General features: G+C 35.1%; 2 protein-coding genes across 3 annotated transcripts; one reads left to right on the top strand and one right to left on the bottom strand.

Annotated features, from left to right (window-relative positions):
• Positions 1 to 1,802: 1,802 nt before the first annotated feature.
• LOC100244471 (ABC transporter G family member 28) lies at positions 1,803 to 15,978 on the top strand. Its single transcript, XM_002271516.4, has 14 exons — positions 1,803 to 2,298; positions 2,464 to 2,540; positions 3,317 to 3,589; positions 5,796 to 5,859; positions 5,939 to 6,085; positions 6,218 to 6,252; positions 6,459 to 6,532; positions 7,596 to 8,524; positions 12,131 to 12,427; positions 12,894 to 13,388; positions 13,832 to 13,980; positions 14,350 to 14,639; positions 14,716 to 14,849; positions 15,621 to 15,978. The coding sequence occupies exons 1-14, from the start codon at positions 2,057 to 2,059 to the stop codon at positions 15,775 to 15,777; spliced, it is 3,363 nt and encodes a 1,120-aa protein (XP_002271552.1). The 5' UTR covers positions 1,803 to 2,056; the 3' UTR covers positions 15,778 to 15,978.
• A 142-nt stretch (positions 15,979 to 16,120) lies between these two features.
• On the bottom strand, positions 16,121 to 23,524 carry LOC100266785 (ATPase GET3B). Of its 2 annotated transcripts, none has more exons than XM_010660087.1 (12): positions 23,288 to 23,524; positions 22,307 to 22,518; positions 22,103 to 22,165; positions 21,827 to 21,937; positions 21,262 to 21,336; positions 21,089 to 21,157; positions 20,950 to 21,015; positions 19,085 to 19,159; positions 18,903 to 19,001; positions 18,228 to 18,362; positions 17,014 to 17,179; positions 16,121 to 16,532 (listed from the first exon to the last, which is right to left on the bottom strand). In XM_010660087.1, the coding sequence occupies exons 1-11, from the start codon at positions 23,484 to 23,486 to the stop codon at positions 17,042 to 17,044; spliced, it is 1,242 nt and encodes a 413-aa protein (XP_010658389.1). In that variant the 5' UTR covers positions 23,487 to 23,524; the 3' UTR covers positions 16,121 to 16,532; positions 17,014 to 17,041. The 2 variants fall into 2 exon arrangements, with proteins under 2 accessions (XP_010658389.1, XP_002271753.1); XM_002271717.4 differs by having other exon boundaries at positions 16,121 to 16,524.

Genomic DNA, 23,524 nt, shown 5'->3' with positions numbered 1-23,524 from the left:
ATTGATGATGGAATGAATGAGAAATGTCATGGGGGGAGGGGGGGTTATTTATAGAAGAGATGTGTCTTAAATACTTAGACATATCCTTTGACACAAGTTGGGTCCATTAGGAAGAGTTGTGTCTAATTGAAACGGTATGTCTTAATTTTCATTCACCTATAAATATCCCAACATTATGAACCAAATGTGGCTTAACAATGAGAAACTTGATGATAAAAGGGCAATAGAGAAGATCAAGTGACGTTTAATTAGAACATTTGATTATCATCATAACCAAGGAAAGAAAGTACATGTTCACTTCAACAATTGAAAGATTGATGAATTCATTGTATTCACTTGAGTGACAAATGAATATGTAACTTTACAAAAACGAAGCAAGATTTATAGAGTGAGACATTTACGAGAAATCATGATAGTCAACAAGGCAACATAAGTTATCTCACAAACATGCACAAAGACAATGACAAGAATTTTCATAAGGAAGAGGGATCATTTTAGGTCTAATGACAAGTCCATTGTTTCATACATAAGAATACAGAGACTATAAGTATGAGTTTCAAACAAAACTGCAAAATAGAAGAGAAAAAAAAAGGCATTAAAATACTATCAAAGCAAAATGAAATTTGGTATTGATGGGTAAATCGAACGATACAAAGTATGATATTTGGTGTCTTGATACAAAATGTAACAATCATATTTATAAAAAAATCACAATCAGATAACTAAGAGTGCGTTTGATAATCATGATAGAAAATGTTTTTAATATTTTTAACACTTGAATAATAATTTTTTTCAATTATTAAAAATGTTAGAAACATTTCTTAAAACCATTGTCAAATGGGTTCGAGCGTATTTTGAAGTATTTTTATGAGAATAGTCTATTAAGTGTTTCTTTAGAAAACACTGTAAATGATTATCAAAATTTTAAAAATGTTTCATAAATTTTGTAAAACATCTAATATTTTTAAAATTAAAAACACTTCATAAAATTATTGCCAAACAAATTCTAAGAGTAAGAAAAAATTAATCTGAAAAAAATAATCTAAGAAACAAACATAAGACATATAATAATAAAAATTATTCTAAAGATGGTATTAACTCACTTGCTGAATTATTTTATGTGATTGTTTTAAAACTAGAAATGCTTTTCTTTATATTTATTATACACAAATATTCTGAATTTTAAACATATTTGTGCTAAATATCTTTTTTTTTTAAACTTTATTTAAACTTAATTTAATTTTAATTATTTATGGACAAATTGTTTCACAATAACTAAATATTATTTTAATTATATAAAAAAATGAAACATACAATGAAATACATTAATGTATAATGAAAAACATTTAAGATCAATTTAATAATTGTTTTAAAAAACAATTATAAAAAATAGTATTTGAGAACTAAATTTTATAAAAATAAAATCTATTTGAAAATGAAAAATGTTTTTAATAGGTTTTTAATATTTTTAAATATGTTTTAAAAATAATTTTTTATATCTAGTATTTTATTTTTAATTATTCTATATTTGAATAATTGTTTTTTAAAACAGTCACTAGAATACAATATAAAATAATTAAAAAATATTCTTTAAATACAAAAAACAAAAAATAAATTTTTATTGTTAAATGTATTTTCGTGTTTTTTTTTGTTACGAAAAAGAAAAAGAAAAAAAACTGTTACAAAAGACAATTCCAAATATACCCTTAATTAATTTTGGAATTAAAAAGGAAAAACGTGAAGAGGTCAAGCAAGCAAGCACGTGCAGCAGCAAAGCCGACCGCACATGTGAGAGGGCCGGCTAGTCGTTAGAACGTGGTTCGGAGATGTGGGTCCCACCAGCCGGTCTTTGACCTTTGATAATAATCTCCTCCCTCCTCCATCATCGCCTATCAGTCTCTTTCCCCGCGTTTGGTTTCCAAGAAAGCCCAGGAAAATAAATCCAAATGAACTCCCATTTTCACGCCTCCACTTTCCCACGGTTTCTTCCCAACCAAACACACTATTTCTGAGCTTCAGCACTTCTTTTCTCTCGACGCTTCAATCGGGTTTCGAAATGAGAAGAGAGAGAGTTGGCGCTTATTGCCCTTCCCCTGCTCCCACATTCGTGGTTCTCATTATACTATTGGTGGGTTCGGTGCAGTTCGTACAGTGCCAGAACGTGGATGACTACAGCGAGTTTGATAATCCCGAGCTTCTTCCGTTGTTCACACAGCTCGTCTATGGTCAGATTTCCAATATGACTACAATGCTGAGTGCGGAGTTTCAGAATCGCTCCAGTTTCTGCGTTAAGGATCCGTGAGTTCTCTGTCTGGTTTCTGAGAAAGAGAAGAAAATATGTTGATTCTGGTTTTGGATAATTGAAGAGTGAACTGAGCTGGGGCAATTGGTTTAATTAAACTCATTTTAAGCGTTTGATTCTTGTCAAATTTGGTTTGACTTTGAACTTGTATTGCCCATCAGGGACGCTGATTGGAACCAGGCTTTTAATTATTCATTTAATTTGGACTTCTTGGCTTCTTGCATCCAGAAAACTAAAGGTATGAGTAGTTTTTACAAGTTACATTTGAGCTTGTTTGGATGTCTAGAAAATCCGAGTAAAATAGGAAAAAATGGCTTTCATGGGGGAAAAAAAACATCTGCAATCAATCAATTCTAATTAAACTAGTTGGTTACCAGAGTTGAGTTTCTCATTCTTTTTTAATTCTTTGGAAGGAAGACAAAATAGAATTTGAAACTCAAATCTTAATGGCTTTTCTTCACCAACTAAAATGGAGGGTCACTAGAAATACCTGTTGTGTTTCTTGGTCAGAAACTTCATATTTGAGTGCACTGTTATATTATTGGGAAGAATTATAGGAGCATTATTAATGTGATTCGGCTACTGAGATTTCATAGGAAGGTGGTTTGGGCCGGGTAGGTGTGTATTCCAGTTCTTTTTTCTCACTTGTCCTGGTGAATTCTTAGCAATGAGACTATGATTTAAGCTCAAAAGGTTATACATATCCACTATTTCTAACTCTTTTAACTTGTTATGATTGATGAGGAAGATGATAGTTTCTTTCTGACCCATTATTGGAAAGTTTCTCTTTGAGGCACCATCATGCTCTTTCCTTTGCATTTCTTTTTGTAAGGATCTGTTTTGGCCCAAAGGGCGGTAAGCAATAAAGAGGGATCTTGTAAAATATCAGACAGAAAACCGAGTGCTAGCATTTTCTGTTGTTTTTCTTTCAGTAGTATTTTCTGCAACTAGTGGGTCATTTTGAATCATAAGTTGCATTCTCATGTAGTACAATGGTTTGAATTTCCACAACAGGAGATATTACCCGGCGATTGTGCACATCTGCAGAAACAAAGTTCTACTTCAGTAATTTCTTTTTGAAATCAGAGAGTAGCAATTATTTGAGACCTAACAAGAATTGTAACTTGACTACGTGGGTTTCTGGCTGTGAGCCTGGATGGGCTTGTAGTGTTGGTCAAAATCAGCAGGTTAACCTTAAAAATTCACAGAACATTCCTACCAGAACTCATGATTGTCAGGCTTGTTGTGAGGGTTTCTTCTGCCCTCGTGGTATCACTTGCATGATACGTAAGTATTGAGAATTCTTTTAATTCTTTGTTACATAATGACTGAAAGCAACTTTATGATTTTACTTCATTGTTTGTGGCTTTTGAGAAGTGATTGGCATTACTAGGGATTGACTTAGAGGAGGGGGAGAATAGCTGAATAGGTCAAGTCACTCAATTTTTAGTTTTACCAACTTTAATCAAATTAATCCAATTAATGAATCTTGATCCAACCTCAATTTACAACCAAAAAGATCATAGGCACAAAATAATGAACACGTGACGTATGTAGAAACCCCAATGGAGAAAAAATCACAGGCCTAATGGCTGCAAATCTCCACTAAGGAAACACAATATGTTACAAAGTTTTATTGAGTGACACTTCTCCCTATCCAAGCTGCAAATTGTTCCAGTGTCCTTCTACCTTGGCACCAGGAACCTCCCCTTAGCTCTTTAGTGAGCAAACTGTAGACCCCTCCAGTGCAAGTGCCAATGGCTTCCCTGAAGGACTTCAAGGACCACGATCCTCTACTGAATATTGCTTACACCATGAAGAGCTTGAGAGAAATTGGGTTCAGGTTTTCAAAACTTAAAGATGTGATTGCTATGCAACTTTTTGATACTAGGATTAACCAACAGGGAGTGAATAGGTGAAGTCCTACAATTTTTAATTTTACCAACTTTAATTGAAGAAGCCAATTATTCAATTATGGTCCATCCTCAATCGACAATAAAAAAATCAAAAGCAGAATATAAACACATTGTATACTTGGAAACCCAATGGAAAAGAAATCACCGGCCTATTGCTGGGAAACACTCCACTAAAGAAACACAATAGTTACAAAGTTTACTGAGTGAGGCTACTCCATATCCAAGCTGCTGATCCTTTTCCTATCCTCATACTTTGTTAACTCTATGCACCTTGGCCACTTTCACAACACTGCGAAGCTCCCTGTTCGCTCTTTAGTGAGCCAACCCTGGATCATTCCAAAGCAAACACTCAAAACCTCTGCGAGTGCCTTTAAGAACAACAATCCTCCTCTGAAGATCATACTTCATAAAAGTTTGATCACAAGATTTGAGAAAAACAGGGCTTTGGAGTTTTCAAAACTCAAAGATGCAAATGCTATGCAAGTTTGAAACTAATACACAGGAGAATGGAAAACCTCAGTGGATACAATGATCTCAAAATCTTCTGGGAAATGAGAGTTTGAAAAACCCTAGAAGAGTTGGATATGACAAATATTTCACATATTCTTCCTCTCAAAACTCAAGCTTTGATCCATCAAAATTGCAAGCTTTATGAATCAAAGAAGTATAAACTGAAATTCAAAATTAAATTGCCTTGATCGATCTAGCCTTGTATTTTCTTAGAACTCCCTTGTAAACTTCTATGTGACCAATGCTTAATAAAACCTTATTTTATAAGCTTTTAGAAACACAAAAATATGTACATGAAAAGCCCCAATCATATGAAAAGCCCCATGTGGTACTTCATTGCTGTATAGGTTTACTTAAATTTTGGAGGCTTCAAACATACTTTTTAATCAGTTTGCTGTATCTCAGGGAGGATTCCTCATCCTTCTTTTTTATTTCTTTATCCAGAATTTAATACATTTTTTTTTTTTGTTTTTTATCAAAAAAAGCAAATATATATATATATATATATATTATTTTGCACTGCAGAAATCCAACAGGATGCTTGAACAAGGAGCTCCAATTCTCCATTTTGTTAGGATCATGGGTTGGATGTGAATGGATATCCAACTCAAAATTACATCATCAGCCTGGCAACATTTGGAACTGATTCCTTAGCAATTTTTTTTCTCACTATAGGCAAATAGAAAGACTATTAAAATGCGCTTAACTAAAAAACAGATTCCTCAACAGTTTTTCCATTTCTACTCTATGTACTTTCAATAGGTGCATAACCACATGCTTTCGGCAACTATTGGTGGATGCCACAGGTCTTTTAGCACCCAAGATCCTTGTGGTTTTTATCTAAGGATTGTCATAAAAATTTTGGTGACTAAATATTTTGTGGCTAAATATTTTCTGGTGCTCTTCATGTCAGAAGCATGCATCTAAGTAATCCTTCTAATTGTATGATCCATCCTTACCTTGCAACAAGCTTTTACAACCTTGAACTGTCACTCTAAGTTTCTTTTATGTATGGAAGATGTTTCAGACATAACTTCTTTGTTTCCATATGCTATCTATTCTTGCAGCGTGTCCATTGGGTTCTTACTGCCCACTTGCAAGGGTCAATAAAACGACTGGTGTATGTGAACCGTAAGTTCATATTTTAGTTTGGAAGTTCCCAAAAATGGCCTATGGAATGTATAAAATATTTATTGATAGGTTTCTGCAGATACCTTTATCAACTACCTCCTGGACAGCCAAACCATACCTGTGGTGGAGCAAATATTTGGGCTGATGTTGGTAGTAGTGGTGAGGTTTTCTGTTCAAGTGGATCATATTGTCCTACAACCACCCAAAAAATTCCCTGCAGTGACGGGTACTTGTTTAGCTAATTGCAGCTTTTTTTTCTTTGTTAGGCATGTTTTTGTTCACAAGACAGTTTTGACATTTGAAAATTTAAATTTCCAATTAAGGTATTCCTATTATCATTTTTCTTGTGGTATTTCAGGCATTATTGCAGGATGGGTTCTACATCTGAGAAAAGTAAGTTCTTGTTGAATTGTGAGCTACTGGATGCAATAAAGAATGGATCCTTTTTTCTTCCCTTCTTTTTGGGTCCTGATTCATAAAAATCTGTTTCTTCTTCTTGAGTTCTGACCCTTTGTCCTAGATTTTGGAGGTTTACTTACCCTCTACGAGTAGCTATGCTATGGAAATTACTTTATTGTTACTAATCACTTACCTTGCAGGGTGCTTCAAGTTGGCTTCATGTAATCCAAACACTGCAAATCAAAACATTCATGCATATGGAGCTATGCTTATAGTAAGATGTTATGTTTACTTTTGAACCAGATTATTGGTCTTGGATAGGTCCATGGTTTCTTGGCTGGTCCATGATTGTGCTCCATTAATTCATCATGCTGAGATAAATTATGTTATTGACTTAAACTTTATTTATTTTTAATAGTTATCATTGTTGTTGCCGAGTTATCATTTTCTATATATGCATGCAAGGATTAAAATGTCGAAAGTTATGGAAATATTAGTAGTTGGATTTTACGGAAATTTAAACAAAGATTATTGATAGAATAGAAATTGATCAAAATTTATAAAAATTTTGGGAAAAACTCTAAGAAATGATAAAATAAGCAATGATACACATATTGTATTTTATTGAAGAAAATATTATGTGTATGATAACATTTTCAATATTTGACAATAATTTGCAGAACTTGAAAACATATTTAATACTAAAATAATGATCCATCTAGTTTGGATGTATTCAAGGATATAAAAGAAATGATAATATATGTACAATTATTATTTTTATTTAAAAATATTATAAATTTATTTATAACTTTATGTTTTCCTTTTATTTAATTACTATACAAAAGCTGCAAAAAATACTTATTAAAAAATTATGATGAGGGTTTTATATTCTTAACAATTAGTTAATCAAATTTGAAAGTAAGATAATTAAAATTAATTATTTACTAAAGTTTTGTTTTAATATTTAATTTTGTGCATAGATACATCAGAATATTACTTAAATTGCAAAAGATCCAACTTTCCCCATGCTAGGGATCACAATAAATTGCTGAATTTTGAAGGAAATATTCGCCTTAATACCCTATCAGTATCCTCGGAATATGAAAAATTTGCAAAAATATTGGGAAAATTTCCAGAAACTTTTAATTGCTGCATGTATGTATGTTATGTATATATGTATTTGTCTGTTTATGTGTGCATGTTGTGCATATATGTATAGGCCTTTTCCTGAAATTTTATTTAACGCTTGCTCCTTTGGTTTTTCTAAAAGCATATTTACAGCCCTTGTTATGAAACCACAGCCATTAGAAACTGATGTCCTGCACTTGCAAATGCAGGCTGCTTTGAGCACTCTACTGCTCATTATTTATAACTGTTCTGGCCAAGTACTAACAACTCGGGAAAGGAGACAGGCCAAAACCAGGGAAGCAGCAGCAAGAAGTGCAAGGGAGACAACACGAGCACGTGAAAAGTGGAAAGCTGCAAAAGATGCTGCCAAGAGACGTGCAGTTGGATTGCAAGCTCATCTGTCTCGCACATTTTCTCGTAAAAAATATGTCACTAATTCTGAGGAACTTAGGATTTTGGGTCAGGATAAACCTGTGACAGATGATGACATATTATCACCTATGCACATAAGTGCTTCAGGGGCATCTCAGCTTTCATCTGTGGCAGCAAAAGGAAAGGAAAAAGAACCTAGTGAGCTTGCAAAGATGATGCATGTACTTGATGATGACCTTGATAGTTTTGAACGTTTCAATCTGGAGAATGGAGATAAAAATAGTAAAAAGCATATGCCAAAGGGGAAAGAGATACACACACATAGCCAAATTTTTAAGTACGCATATGCTCAACTTGAGAAAGAGAAAGCTCTGCAACAGGAAAACAAGGACCTTACCTTTTCAGGAGTAATTTCAATGGCTACTGATACTAGAATCAAGAAAAGGCCTCTAATTGAGGTTGCTTTCAGGGATCTAACCCTTACTTTGAAAGGGAAAAACAAACATCTTTTGAGGTGTGTCACTGGAAAAATTATGCCTGGACGCATTACTGCTGTCATGGGTCCATCTGGAGCTGGAAAAACAACATTTATTTCTGCTCTGGCTGGAAAGGCGATTGGATGTAGAATGGCTGGTCTGATTCTTATAAATGGAGTGAATGAATCAATCCACTCATACAAGAAAATCATGGGATTTGTGCCACAAGATGACATTGTGCATGGAAATTTGACAGTGGAAGAAAATCTCTGGTTCAGTGCAAGATGCAGGTATGCTAAGTTCCACATCCAAATGCAATTTAATTTATTATCTTCAACTTCTTGATTATCAAAATATTTTGACTCATAATTAATTATCAATCTTTTACTGCAAACCGAAAAACAAAAAAAAAGAAAGAAGAAAGAAAGAAAGAATGAAAAGTTTATTGTCAACTAGTTCTTCATTATAAAATAGCAGCAAACAACATTGAGTTAACTAATTTTTGAACATTGGGTTTTTGTTGTTTTTGCTTCTCTTTATCCGCTCATTGAAATCGACATGTTTGCCTACTTCCACAGTTCCTCTTTATCCTTATTCCTTTGCAAACTATTGGCATGACAATGAGTAATTCTCTCCTGGAACTTTACTCCTCAAGAACAGATAGAAAACTGGAAATTTTGATCTATTAGCAATTTACCAATATAGGGTTCAGATAAGAGTGCCAGAAATTTAACTCCCCTCAAGAATCCTTAAATTCCCAGCAGTTGGGTAGGCTACATGTATCCTTTTTACCATTTAAATCTACCAAGGTTCGTATCTGTTGACAAATCATGGATCATAATGTCTTTTTTCACTGCTTGGATTCACCTTCTTTTGACCTCTCTGTTGCCCTTTGGATCAATCTTACTGGTGCAGTCATTGCCATTTGTAGTGAATGACCAACTCATCTTAGGCAGCCTTTTTTCATTTGTCTCCAATTGGTGCTAACTCTAGCTGCTCACTAATGCATTGCTTCCTTGTCTCAATCTTTTCTTTCTACCATGACTACTCATCCTTCTCCCTATTTTCATTTCAGCTGTCCTTATTTTACCAATGTTATTTCTTGACTTCCCTCCATTCCTTAATCTTTGCCATATTACATGGTGGTCTGATGGCCATCTCAAAAACATTTCCCTTGACATTGATAGGTAACCAGTGATCACACAGTATTCCAGCAGAACATCTCCAATTGATCTTACCAAGTCTAATCTCATGGATGGTTGATCAAAAGCTAAAAGGAAAACAAAATTGAAACAATAGATATTTAACATATGTTAATGCTAATCCGTGAAAATAGTCCTGCTGAAGATGGTGGATGGTAATATATGTTATCTTCTTAGCTTCCTAGATATGTCAATACCCCTCTCATGCTCATGTTGACCACAGCTAGACTATCCCAAACAGAAATGGTCCAAGATAAACAATTTTATCATTGATGTTGATATCCTGAGGACATTGCTCGAAAAATATCTCCTTTCAATAATTTTTTTATAATTTAGATATATGGATTTACAAGCATTTGAAGGAAAGATCTCAAACACTCAGAATAGAGAAACAGATGGTTGGCCTGCCTGATAGACCCACAATTCCAAAGTGAAATAAATGGATAGAAGACAAATTTTCTGTATTGTAGTCAATTTGGCACAGAGGCCGAGTTGCCACTGACTAAAGTGTGGAGTCCGGAACCATGATAGGAGGAACCCATGGGGGGAATTAATAGATAAAATCAGATAAGAAGCAGTCTACAAAGAGTGAAAAGAAAACCAGATTGATGAATGCAGATTCATGCAAATGGAAAATGGTAAGGTATGGTTCATATGATTCACCATGGACTCCATTAAAAGTAATGCTCAACCGAGTATTGGATGAACAGAAATGATGAAATGAGGACCTCATTGACTGGTTGTTAAATATTCAGTGTAGCATCCACTTGCTCAAGCTTGTCTTGTAATCTTTCTTCTAAAAATAAAACCAGAGCTTGCATTCTTTGTGGAAGTGATTGTCTTTTTATCTAATCATCATGAGCTTTATCATTTTTTCATCTTGGTATAAAGCAAATTTATATGAATCTTAGAAATAATATATCGCTGTGAGGGGCAAGCAACGTCCTCACCATAGATAAACTTTTTGATTGGATCACCATAGATAAACTGGTGATGCCAACAACAGTGAACAGAGGTTTCATTGGATAATATTAGTTCTGAAAATATTACAAAGCTGGGAAATATTCTGTCTGTACCATTTAATGGATCTTGAGTGGCCTCCAAATAAGGACCTACATCACTACAGCACAAGCAGAGAGTGAGGCTGAAGATGAAGAGATTTTCATTGCAGCAGCTGAATTCTAAATTGTTGCTTGAGTTGCAAATAAAACTGAACAGAAAAATCCTAGTGCAGAGTGCAGACTGCATCCCTATTGCCTATTGCTGGTCCTGCAAAGTGGGGTCCTGGGAAGAGTGTGTTGGACATGGCCCTGAGCTTGGGTGTTTCCATGTGAAGTGGCTGCTTTCAAGACTCAGACCTACCTATTAACACCTTGTAGAAGGAAGAGTGAGTTAGAACTTTTCAAAGAGATGGGATTGAAATGATACTTGTAAGAAGCAGATGAAAAAAAAAAAAAAATCTTTCAGTTTATTTAGAGGGGATTATGGGCAGCAAACTGATTATTGCTGAGTCACACTGGATTATGGGGAAGAATAACTAATACAAGATTCAGGACGAAGGACTTGTGTTTGATACCATGTTAAAACAGAAACAAAAAAATAAAAAATAAATGCTTCTAATGCCTGTCCTGGATCCTTATCCTTCCTGGATATATGTATATGTATATGTATGTGCATATATGAATAGTATTTATCATCTTGAAAATGGATATTGGATTTGCAAAACAAGTTGATCTGTCTGAGTTTTGAGCTAGTTGATAAGTAGTTGGATGCATTCTCTTTTACTGTTTATTTTTACCCATTAGTGTGGATTCTTGATTATTCAGTGTAAATTTTCTTATCATGTTTAAAATGAATCTCCTTTTCCTTTCCTTATGGCCATTTCATTACATCCTACCCAAACTTCTGATATTTGTATAGCATCTGCTCTGTTTTATCGAACATTTACGCATCAGAAGGAAACCTGTTATCACTAAATCAGTGGATGACTTCTAGCTCCTTAGAATAAGTCACTGAACAATGCACTTTCCAATTTATTTGGGATTGAAGACAAAAATACTAGCCCAAGAAAAGTGACATCTTCAAATACAATGCGAGGTTTCAATTTTTCTTTATCCTAATTATTGCACATGGTCATGTCTAACATTTCTCAAGGGTGAATGTGCTTTTTTGAAACATGTCAAAACCATTTTTAAACACTTGGGTCCATGTGCATACTCCCCATTTTTCAACCAATAACTTCCTCCATCTGGCTATAGTTTTGAACATGAGTTCTCTTGGTCAGCAATCATTCACAGAAATATAAATGAATTTCACACTACCATGTACATTCATCAAGATTTAGACTGCAATGTGAAGTCAGTTAGGTCCACCATGTTGCATCTCACTATTCCACATGGATGATGGAGCAAAGTTACAAAAAAATGACAAATTTCTTGCTGACAAATATAACAATTTATTCCTAAGATTCCAAGTCATGGTTTTACTAAAATTGCATTATGTTTGTCTTGGTAAATGTCTACTCTTCAGGTTGGTGTTTCCTAAAGTGGCTACAACATGATGACATTTACCTGCCATTTTTGCTTATGTGCTCTTTGCTGTTGCATACTTTCTTATTTTTTGTTGTAGACGGTATTATCTCTACTCTATGACCTTCCTAACTGCTGAACTTTTTTGGATTTCTGATTGTTGAAGACTATCCATGGACTTGCCAAAGGCGGAAAAGGTTCTTGTCATTGAAAGAGTTATTGAGTCCTTGGGGCTACAGGCAGTGCGGGATTCCTTGGTTGGAACAGTTGAGAAGCGAGGAATCTCTGGAGGCCAGCGGAAGCGTGTAAATGTTGGCCTGGAAATGGTGATGGAACCTTCACTTTTGATCTTAGATGAACCCACTTCTGGTTTGGACAGTTCATCTTCTCAGCTACTTCTCAAAGCACTTCGTCGTGAAGCCCTTGAGGGGGTAAACATCTGCATGGTTGTTCACCAACCAAGGTAATTTTATCAATCACAAGACAATATTTGGAACACCGTCGTCTTTCATTCTCGATGTATCTATTTGTATAATTTCTTTGAATTTCCCGTGCCATCAAATTGCTCAGTCACTACAAGGATCAGCTGGTTTGTGTTTACCAATGCATAAAAATTTCCATGCATTATTCATGCTTATTGAACTTTCAATCTAAGCCTAATATAGGCAATAAGCATGTATGCAGTAGAAGATTGAAACCAGCATAAAACCTTTTAGTGCTGGCACTAGGTCCCAACCAATTATACATTCTATGATTACAACATCAAGGGCTATTTACTTCAAAAGGCCTAAACAGTTTTAACTACTAGAATTATAATTAGGGAAAAGGAGTTGAATTTGAAACTCATTATTGATTTTACAATCTATTTTGAGTTTGATTGCTTGTAACTTTACTTTCATTCTAAGTGATTAACGGTTTTTCTGTTTCAGCTTTGCCTTGTTCAAGATGTTTGAAGATTTAGTACTTCTAGCAAAAGGTGGTCTTACTGTGTATCATGGTCCAGTGAAGAAAGTTGAAGAGTACTTTGCTGGCCTTGGAATCAATGTCCCAGAGCGTGTTAATCCTCCAGACCACTTCATTGACATTTTGGAGGGTCTGGTAAAACCAAGCACAAGCTCAGGTGTGAGTTATAGTGACCTTCCTATCAGATGGATGCTTCATAAAGGATATCCAGTCCCCCCTGATATGCAAGAGAATGCTGCTGGGCTTACTATGCCCTCAATGGGTGTAAATCCAGTTAATGGAACAAATTCTGATGGTGCTGGAACAGAGGATAAGTCTTTTGCTGGAGAATTATGGCAGGATGTGAAGTGTAATGTGGAGCTACATCGGGATAATATTCGACACAACTTCTTGAAGTCAAACGACTTGTCCAATCGGAGAACTCCTGGAGTTTTTCTGCAGTACAAATACTTTCTTGGCAGGTAAATACTTGAAAAATCATCTTTTTGTTGGTACCTTCAAAAAGCATGCCTTTATGATAAGTGATTCATATGAAAAGGTTTCATTTCACCACACCTTTATACTAAATGTGCCTAACCTAGTGATAAAGTTTCGTTTCATTTGATACACCTAAATGAGAAGGTTGGACTAATTGACAGTTTGTCGAGTATTTGGAATTTGTCTAGTGATTCAATTTTACCTTGTCAGCTTATCGCTGCATGATGCTTTTATGGGCATATACTCTTCAATTAGAGTGTTTCTGCCATTTTCTCCCCCATGATTAGGGGGTTTGGGTGGTGGGGTGGGGTGGGGATGGTTGTTGGTTGTTTGGTTATTTTCTATTCACAGCTTAGTTCCATAAACCTTATGCTTTCTTTTCACTACTTACTGACTCTTCAACTTCTCTGTGCCCTCAAATTTTCAGGGTTGCTAAGCAACGACTAAGAGAAGCTAGAATACAAGTAATAGATTATCTGATCTTATTACTTGCTGGAGCCTGCCTAGGATCAATTGCTAAAGTGAGCGATGAAACCTTTGGAGCACTTGGTTATACTTATACCATCATTGCAGTTTGTAAGTTGACCAAATTCTCACTTACCTAATTAAGTCGTGCTATTTTCTATAATTTACCATATTATATGTAGAGGCAAGAGATTCAGTAGCATAAAGGAGAAATTTTCCTTTTGCAATTATGCCTTCTTGTGTCCTTTATGATCCTATATCACTAATTCGAAAAATAAGTGTCATATGACATAAAAAATTAAAAAAAAAAATGTTGTGAAGTGTTATCAGTGCCATGTAAATGGCTATTGATATCAAATTTGACTTAATGGACAATCTGATTGCTGATACATCCAACATTAAGTAGATTTTATTTATACAAAAATTTTCTTCCTTGCATGTTCTCGTCTTTATTTATTTTGTTCTTGTTATGGATTTCAGCTCTCCTATGTAAAATTGCGGCTTTGAGATCATTTTCTCTGGAGAAGTTACAGTACTGGAGAGAGAGTGCATCTGGCATTAGCAGTCTGGCTTATTTTCTCTCCAAGGATACAATTGACCTTTTCAATACAATTATCAAGCCTGTGGTGTATCTCTCCATGTTTTATTTCTTCAATAATCCCAGATCTTCTTTCTCTGATAATTACATTGTTCTCATCTGCCTTGTATACTGTGTGACTGGAATTGCCTATATGTTGGCCATCTTCCTTGAACCTGGTCCAGCACAGCTGGTGAGTGGTAGGAGTTGTTGAATATTCATTTCTCAGTTTTTGTTTCCTCTTTCTACTGACAAGCTTCTTCTTGCAGTGTTCAGTGCTTCTTCCTGTTGTTTTGACTCTTATTGCAACTCGGACTGGAGAGAGTAAAATTTTGAAGAATTTAGCGAACTTTTGTTACCCAAAATGGGCTTTAGAAGCATTTGTGATTGCAAATGCTGAGAGGTAGATACAACTTTCCTTCGCCCCATTTAACTCATAATATATGTTTATGCACATTATACACCATGGTATATGAGCTAGGGTCTAACCTTTCAAACCTGGACTGTGAAATGGAGAGGCCCAATAAACCTGCATAAGGGATCCTGGACACTGATTTTAATGAGTCCCATTTGCTGCCATTGGTTGCATATGGCCAGGGGAAGGGCCATAAGATTTGGATAGACTGGTTTTTCCCAACTCATTTTTCCTTGTTCTTTTTCCAACAGGTCTGACCAGTAACTGGAAATGTGGCTAAACTGTAGCTCTCATTACCCGTTGATAGACTTGTAGCCTTTGGATTGAGTCTCTTCCTCTCTGACCTGGGTCTTGTCTGATTGTTGATTTAGCGTTATTGGTTTGGTTAGGGTCCATAACCCTCCTCTGTTAGCAATTTTTGATAGTCAGCTGTTGGGTTTCTCTTTGAGTTCCTTTGCAGCCACCTGCATGTTCCGACCCATGAACACCAAAAGATGAAATTGGTAGGCCATTCCAAATGTTTTGAACCTGAAAATTTTCATTCACTAAATGTGAAGATCATGTTTGTGTTGAACTTAACCATGCACCCTTGAATATAGGATGGTGATCTGCAAAGTGGAACTGAATTTGGCACTAGTCCTAAAAGACACAATACTGGAAACAACCAGATGATGTTTATGAAACTATCATTCGGAAAGTTGGTTATTCTTGTAGGATCATGGATTACTTGCGGCATATTACTGAAAATCTTTGTTTCAGGTACTATGGAGTGTGGCTCATAACTCGCTGTGGTTCGCTTTTGAAAAGTGGCTATAATCTTCACGATTGGGATCTTTGTATATTCATCCTCATCCTCATAGGCATAGTTTGTCGGGCCATAGCTTTCACTGGCATGGTGACTTTCCGAAGGAAGTGAGTTGAAGTAATCATTCTTTTGCCCAATCTGTTGGTTTGAGAAGCTCATTGCACGGCAAATAGCACCAAAACATGTACAAACATTCTTTGTAGGTAGTGGGTTGGAACCCACATGAATGTTGTATTGAAATTGCAACCAAAACATGTTGTATCCTAGAGGATTTTGTGGGCAGTAGTGAAAGTTGGTTGTCTTTTGAGGTTCTGATGTTTTTTCTTCAATCATTATGTATGCAAATTTTATCCACAAAGTGTGTGTGCATTATGACATTTTTTCAGTGATTCAGCCATAGAAATGATTTAAGAAAAAAAATGCAATATCATGATGTTCCCATTTCAAACCAAACTGAAGCAAAATGTAACACCAAGTGTTGTATATATTTGACAGCCTAAGGCCACATATATTTGCATGAGAGTTAACATCTCAACTTGACATGATAAAATCTATCTTAAGGAAAAGTTAATGAATTACAGGCAGTGATCAGTGATCAGTGACAGTAAGAAAATGGCTCTGGGCATCTGGGATTTTCCATTCATCAAACTAACCATAAGATGAAACAGTCCCAAAACTTTCCCTGTGAGTAGAACATTTTTGCAAGCAACAACCATAAGTATACTTGATCTTCTGCATGCTTTACCACTTGTGAAGATTCCCATGCCGCTCGTTGTGTAATTAAAACTCTGTGAATACAATCTGGCTTGTGACTGCTATGCTTGCATGCAACAATTAGCCAAAGACAGTATTTAATACCTGGTACACTTGCAATGATCAAATTTAAAAGGAAAATGTTAACCTCCATGTAATGATCCGAAATCTGACAGCAAAAGAATGCAGATGCAGTTTATTGGAATAATTGGCACACATGAAATTGTTCATTTGCCTGATTATCTCTTGTCTAATGTACAGGCCATAATCAAGATTCCTGATTATCACTTGATCATCCTGACTGTCTGATGTAAATTTTTCACAATAGATCATCATTATGTTGATCCTCAAAAGGTGTAGGTAGAAATTATAAAATGGCCTTCAATACGAATTTCCAGGATTGATACATCAGATATAAAGACATTTTTTTCATTAGAGATAAATAAAGACATTTCATACAGGATCTCCATATTTTAGCACAAATGACGCAACAATGACAACATAAAGGTCCATTTTATCAATGTGCCAAAAAACAATCAGTCAGTCTCAAGAGCTGAAGAAACTTATTAGTTTAAGAGTTAAAGAAAAGTTTACCCAATCATAAATGTCAGTAAGCAGATCTTCATTTCCAAACTATGTCCCCCATAAATTGAAGTGCTGGAACACCTCTGATCTCCACATCAACTAGGGGTGCCTGGATTAGTGTCAAGTTGGAGAGTTCTGGATCATCCTTGATCATGTCAAGAGCACGCATCTGATCCTGGAATTTGAATAGAGAAAATTAAAATTGTTTACTTCAATCCATATAAAAAGTAAATAAATAGATAAATAGAATCTCAAGGTGTTCAGTTATGGTAAGAGTTCAAAACATATGGAAACAAGAGTCTTTGGACTGCATTCATGATCAACAGAGGTCATAAAATCATCACTGAATCATAATTATTTCAAATGGGCATCTCTATTTGAGCTTAAATTTTTAATGCATGCACTAAGCATTTTAAGGGAAAAAAAGAAAATTGTGTTAAAATAATGGAGGAGCACATGTAAGAGAATGTGAGCCACATCTTAGCTCTGCCTGTGGAAGATGTCAACTTTCTAGCAATATATGAACCATCCAATCCATCTTATGCATAGCATGGTGGAGTAAAGGCCTATTTCCCTTTCTAAGTAAACTTATACAGGGATAGGAACCAAAGAAAAAAAATATTAGTCTTTACCAATAGGAATGAATGCCATCAAAGAATATTAAACAGAGTTTATATATAGTGGTCGATTCAGTGCACTCATCATAATATCGTGTAATGGTAATAAGAAAAGCTCTAATACAAAAGTAATTAATCAAACTGCAAACATGGAGTTTCACTTTAAATTGGAATTCAAACAGCCATGACCTTTTTTTGTGAGGGTTGAGGGAAGGCAAGCTATAGAATGAAAGCATAAACCAAAAGATGTAAAAATCAGTGGCATCGTAGGGAGGAAATTCAATTTGAAGGTCATGTTTAGATCCTAGGAATAGCCAACTCCCAGTGAATTAATAATTCCCCATACGAGGAATTAATTTCCTTGAGTTTTTTATTGCATGCTCTCATGTTCATCAATTCCATCAATTAGTTACTCCTCAAGCAATTCAGGCTATATCGACTATCTGCTCACTAGAACTATTTACACATGAACATTGAATTTCTAAGCTATCTTACCAATTTTTTGAGATCCCAAATTCAGTGCTTTGCTAAGTTATGAAGGTAAAGTTGGCCAGTATGCTGTAAAATATTATCATGTGTGAATTAGACAGTGAAATAGATTTATACCTTCCTCTTCATCGCACAAAATTTGCAGTCTGAGGTAGATGGGGGAAGAACCTGATTGACTATTAGCTTCTTGACAGGAACATTTTCCCTCTTCAAGGAAGCATGTAACCTTGATGACTCACTAATCGCCATCACCTTGGATGAAGAAATTGGAAGTGAGTAGCTTATTTAGAAGTACAAATTAATAACTTTCTTTACAACTGATTTACTACAGATAACCCATAAAAGAGCTAATTAATGTATTCGAAGCAAGCTTTTTGTTAAACAAAGTTCCTCATTAAAATCTAAATCAGCCTACAATTATGTAATTTCAGCATGTTGGAGACTTAAAGGATCTCCATTTGCAGCAAAAAATTTTAGCCAGCACTCCACAAGCCAACCTCCCAATAGTACACCAGTAAGTAAAATAGGCAAAAATATGCAGGGACCTACCTTTCAAGGGAACACAATTGAAAGTCTGTAATCTTCTCTTCTTCTTGTTCTTCATTTTTCTTTCTTTATTTTTTCTTAATTTTTTATTTTTATTTATTTTATTTTTAGTCTTCTTTGAAACAAGAAAGTAGGACTTGTTTTGGTTAAGGTTATAACAACAATATATTTGCAGCTGCAACCAAACACACCCTTTACTAGAAACAGAAATAATCAGTGCCAAAACATTTTTATAATGGTTTTTACCGTAGGGATTGTTACTATGACAAATTCTGTCGAGTCTGTGTCACGGAAAAGCTCCCGCACTTTTACCATTCTCTCCCTTAGTCGCTCTAATTTGTCAGCCTACATAATGAAGCAAAAGTATATTGGTTAGTGACAGTTTTTAGAACATCATAGGGTACCAGCTCCATACAAATCAAACTTACAGCATCCTGCCGGGTTTCTTCTTGTCCAAAAACAGATTTGATGGCTGAAGTAGCTGAAGCTAACTTCTGCTTAAGCTGTAACAGGCAATGTGGAAGAGCAAAAAGAAAAAAAGACAAAAGAAAAAAGAAAAAAAAAACATTAACAAACATGAGAAACTACTCTAAAAACACTAGACAAAGATAAATGAGACATGTGTGAAAAACACTTGTAATGTGGATGATGATGCTTTGTTTCCTGTGATCAAATGTATCCCAGTATCATATGCAAAAAAACGAATTTCATAACACTGTCCCATGTATCAGTAAACTGTCTGAACAAAGAATTCTTGACTAATTATTGTATGCAGCTAAACAGGATTTCAAGATGAAGTAACATATCAAATTGAAGAAGTTGTGAACAGAGAATCAGGGATTGACCGTACACAGTTGGTAAAGCTTAAGTATGGTATTTGACCACCACAAACTAGCACATGAACCAAAAAATTATTGGACTCACAGAATACAAATGAGGATATGGGCTTATTAAAATGAACAACCTATATATGGATATGGATCCCTCCCTTCCTCCACAAGTACTCAATCTTCATAAGGTCAATTTTACTTCACTTGATTGCTATTTTCCAATCAGATGAAAGGCTGAAAACTATCTACCAATTAATTTTTTTTTCAGTATTAGATAAAATTTTTCCAGAGTTATGAGTGTTAAGATTTCAAAATGCTAGGTTATTTCACTTGTACACCACACTGTCCCGTCATCCATTATTGCATTTTATTTGCTTTTTTAATTGTAATACCTAATTTTGGCAGTAATCTTGGTAATTGTCAATAGCTTTGCTCACAGGTTTTTTTGCTTAAGACATTTTCTCAGGACCTTATCCATGTCTCTTACAAACAGCTTTGAAGCCATTAAGGCCAATAATTCCTTCATTATTAGCTTTATATGGACCCCAAGGTCGAAAAGAAACTGGCTGTGTATCAAAGTTATTAGTGTGATCTCATAATGGGCAACTTCAGCCAAAATTTCGAACTATGAATTCAAATATAAACATGAAACAAGTCTGTTGTAGAAAAACAAGTTAAGAAAATGTAGCAAAGCAACAAGAGAAAAGAAACAAACAAGTAGACAACAGCGTTTTGTGCCGTTCATTTTCCCTTCACCCCATTGCACCCATGCTCCCTACCCTCCATCCCAAGGAAAAAAGGAAAGAACACAAAAAAAAAAAGAAAAAGAAAAAAAGAACACATGAAAGCGTGGTTCAGCAATGGCCAACTCCAGTCTACTTAGAATGGCTGCTGCTTATCAAACTTCCTGGTAATTAAGATTATACATTTTAGAATGTTTCTACCTTCTCATAGATAAAACTAACTCTCATATCTGTAAAGGTATAATGCCCTGATGCACTTATCAAAAAAAAAAAAAAGGTATAATGCCCTGATGATATATAAGGCATCCAACATAAACCCATATTTATTGGCAATAAACATTAAGAAACAATTCGACATTGAGATGCCAATAAATAAATAAAATAAAATTTGTGGTCGCTTTTCTTGAAGATAAATTTGAAAAAATTAGCAGTTTGTCATGTTGATCCCCAAAAAATTATGGTGATTTCAGCAATTTTTTATTATTAATGTTGCTTTCTCCAACTGATCTTTGTCCAAGTAATATATTTAGCAATAATCAGAAGAGACTAAAATCTTAAACAACATAAAAGGCTTTCGTTCATTATTATGTTTATAGGTACATTTGGCTTATAGTTAGATCCTTCTTACTGTTCCACTAAATGAAAATTAATCATATTCTGCATTGGATCAGCAAGCCAACTCATCCATGAGCTTTGTTTTATCCTAGTTGAGATTCCTACCTTCAATATCTTGCCAATAGATGCATCCAAGAAATCTGGTAAGGACAAAAGCCGCAGTGTATGACCCTGTTAATGACAATTTGTCAAGTCCAGTGGATGATATGAGAAAGAGATGTGAAATATGTTGGTTTTTCCTTACCGTGGGTGCAGTATCAAAAACAATTCGAGTAAATATACTATATTCTTGTGACTCAAGAAATTGCATAACCTGGAAACATGTTTTGTCATCAGTGAGGAAGCAAGGAAAATCCAAAATACAATCAGATGCAATACTACCAGAGAAATCACAAAAGCCAGGCGAACTATACTTGCCTTGGAAATTGCAATAGCTTCATCCAGACCAGGAGGCGGTGTGTCCAATAGCTCTCCTAGTTTTAACTCTCCTAACTTTGTCAATAAAAGATATAGCATAAGCAAAGTGGATAACAAACTGAAATCCCACAGTAAAAAGCAGCCACAATTAAAAAAAAAAAGGATGAAGAAAAGAAAAGAAGATAGAACTAGACGTAGGAGGAAATTCAAGATAGAACAGGATCGTATCACTCTTGGCACCTACATGGCTCCAAATGCTATTTTACCTAGCATTATGAAGTGAGGAACTGAGAATACATGCAAGTGAGTAGATGCTTGTGCTGCCACTTAGAACTTCAACAAATGAGAAATAAATAAAGCTAAAGAATGAAGGCAGATCAGATTCCTCAAGCTCTGCTTCATATTGCAATTTAAACTCGAACAAAATAACTAAACAAACTTGTGAGGTTATTTGAAACCATACACAATACCCTTCAGTTGATCTACCACTATTCTTAGAATTACTTTGATCAGATAAAATAATAGTCCTCAAGTCACAATGTTATAAATATAGATAAAGCTTTACCTGTTCAACAAGCATTCCAAGGCCCATGCCATCCATGAAATCTTTGACACCAGTTCCCCCATTTTTCTGACTTGCATTGCGGAATTCTTCCCGAGCCTTTTCAGGGTTTATCTGTATGAAAACTACCAATTAAACTGAGTAATGAGGCAACAAAGCCTCATAGAAAATTTAACGGATGCATTGCCATAATACCAATCGTTTCATGGGCTGTGTGAGATAACAAAATTATCACTCAAAACAAAGCAGATACTCATACAGGAAGGTTTCTGTACATACCTCAAGAGCAAACAATGGTGAATCAGGTCCTTCAACTGGTACCAGCATCCCCCCAGTCAAATCCTGAATCATATCCGAGCCACATACAGACATGCACACAAAGAAATGAAGCAATTTATCATACAAATTCTAGTGTAAAAGCAGAAAGGATAGTTAAACAGAAGTTATGATAACTTGACCAGTATTAGAAAGTAATATTTAAACCTGGGCAAAAGAATCACTCAGAGAATGTGCTGGATCAGTTGAAACCACTAGTGTGGGGTGCCCATTGTTCGCAAATTTTACGGCAAGTGATGCAGCACAACTTGTTTTTCCAACACCACCCTTCCCACCTAGCATGTAATACTTCCGCGCGGTCCCAGAAACCATCTCATCAAACCCAGCAACAGCTTCTGAAGGAGCAGCCACTGATCTCACTGCCAAAAAGCAGTAGACATTAAACACTCTCAAGTTGTGACATAGGAAATTGCACCAAATAGCATCAGATATTTTTCTGTGGCAAATTATTTTTTGAAGTTAACAAGGTTCAAACCATACTCACTCCATATGATTCCCTTTTAGGGAATTCAGAAACAGTACAGTTTCTGATAGATACCTTCTACGGGTATATGTATTATGTACATGTAAATTTAGTTTTTCTGTCCTGAAGCTTGAATTTAATTGAAAAGAGAGATAAAAGAAAACCAAAAATAATAACAAATGAAGAAAATTTTAAATTTTGCTTCACTAAAATTCTTCTCTGTCATTGCAAAACTAAAGGAAATAGAACACAAAATTTTTTCCCTTTTCCTTCTTTCTCTTCCTTTCTTTTTATTTTCTTAGTTCATTCATTTTCTCCTTTTTCATTGTTAATTTCCTCTTCTTCTTCCTTTTTTCTTGTCTCCCATATGGTGATTTCTCCAATGAACCCAATAGTTAAATAAGCAAAACCCTTCGGTTCAAGACCGTTAAACTATCAATTGGCAATCAAATTTTACAATCCATAAGCAATTATTTTCTTTATAGGCTGGCTACTTGATTGGAACCAATCATCAACAGATATAAACAAAAAGGAAAAAAAACTAAGAAGTCACAGCACTGCTATTGAGAGTTCTAAAAAAATGAAAATCAGCCAGAGATTAATTAAAGAAGGTCAAACCCTCTAAGGAAATTAAAAAAGAGCAAGGTCGGTTTAAAATATTTCACCTTGAAGTGATTTCCTTGGTGGTTTTCTTGTGACTCTGACAGGGAGAAAACTGACTCTGAAGGTGGGGTTAGTTTTACATCGAGAAATAGGTGTGTGGATTTTGGGTAAGTCAGAGCGCAAACCCACCGCTGCCGTGGTATTGGTAGCAGGAAAATTACGGCAGGAAGACGAAGCAAATGAGGAAACAGAAAGTGCCATTCTCTTCTATTTTCCTGTCATCCAAACAACACATCAAG

The sequence above is a fragment of the Vitis vinifera genome, chromosome 13 (genome assembly GCF_030704535.1).
Source record: "Vitis vinifera cultivar Pinot Noir 40024 chromosome 13, ASM3070453v1".
Lineage (NCBI taxonomy): Eukaryota > Viridiplantae > Streptophyta > Magnoliopsida > Vitales > Vitaceae > Vitis > Vitis vinifera.
The sequence above is the reverse complement of the archived record's forward strand: the minus strand, read 5'-3'. Positions and strand labels throughout refer to the sequence as shown.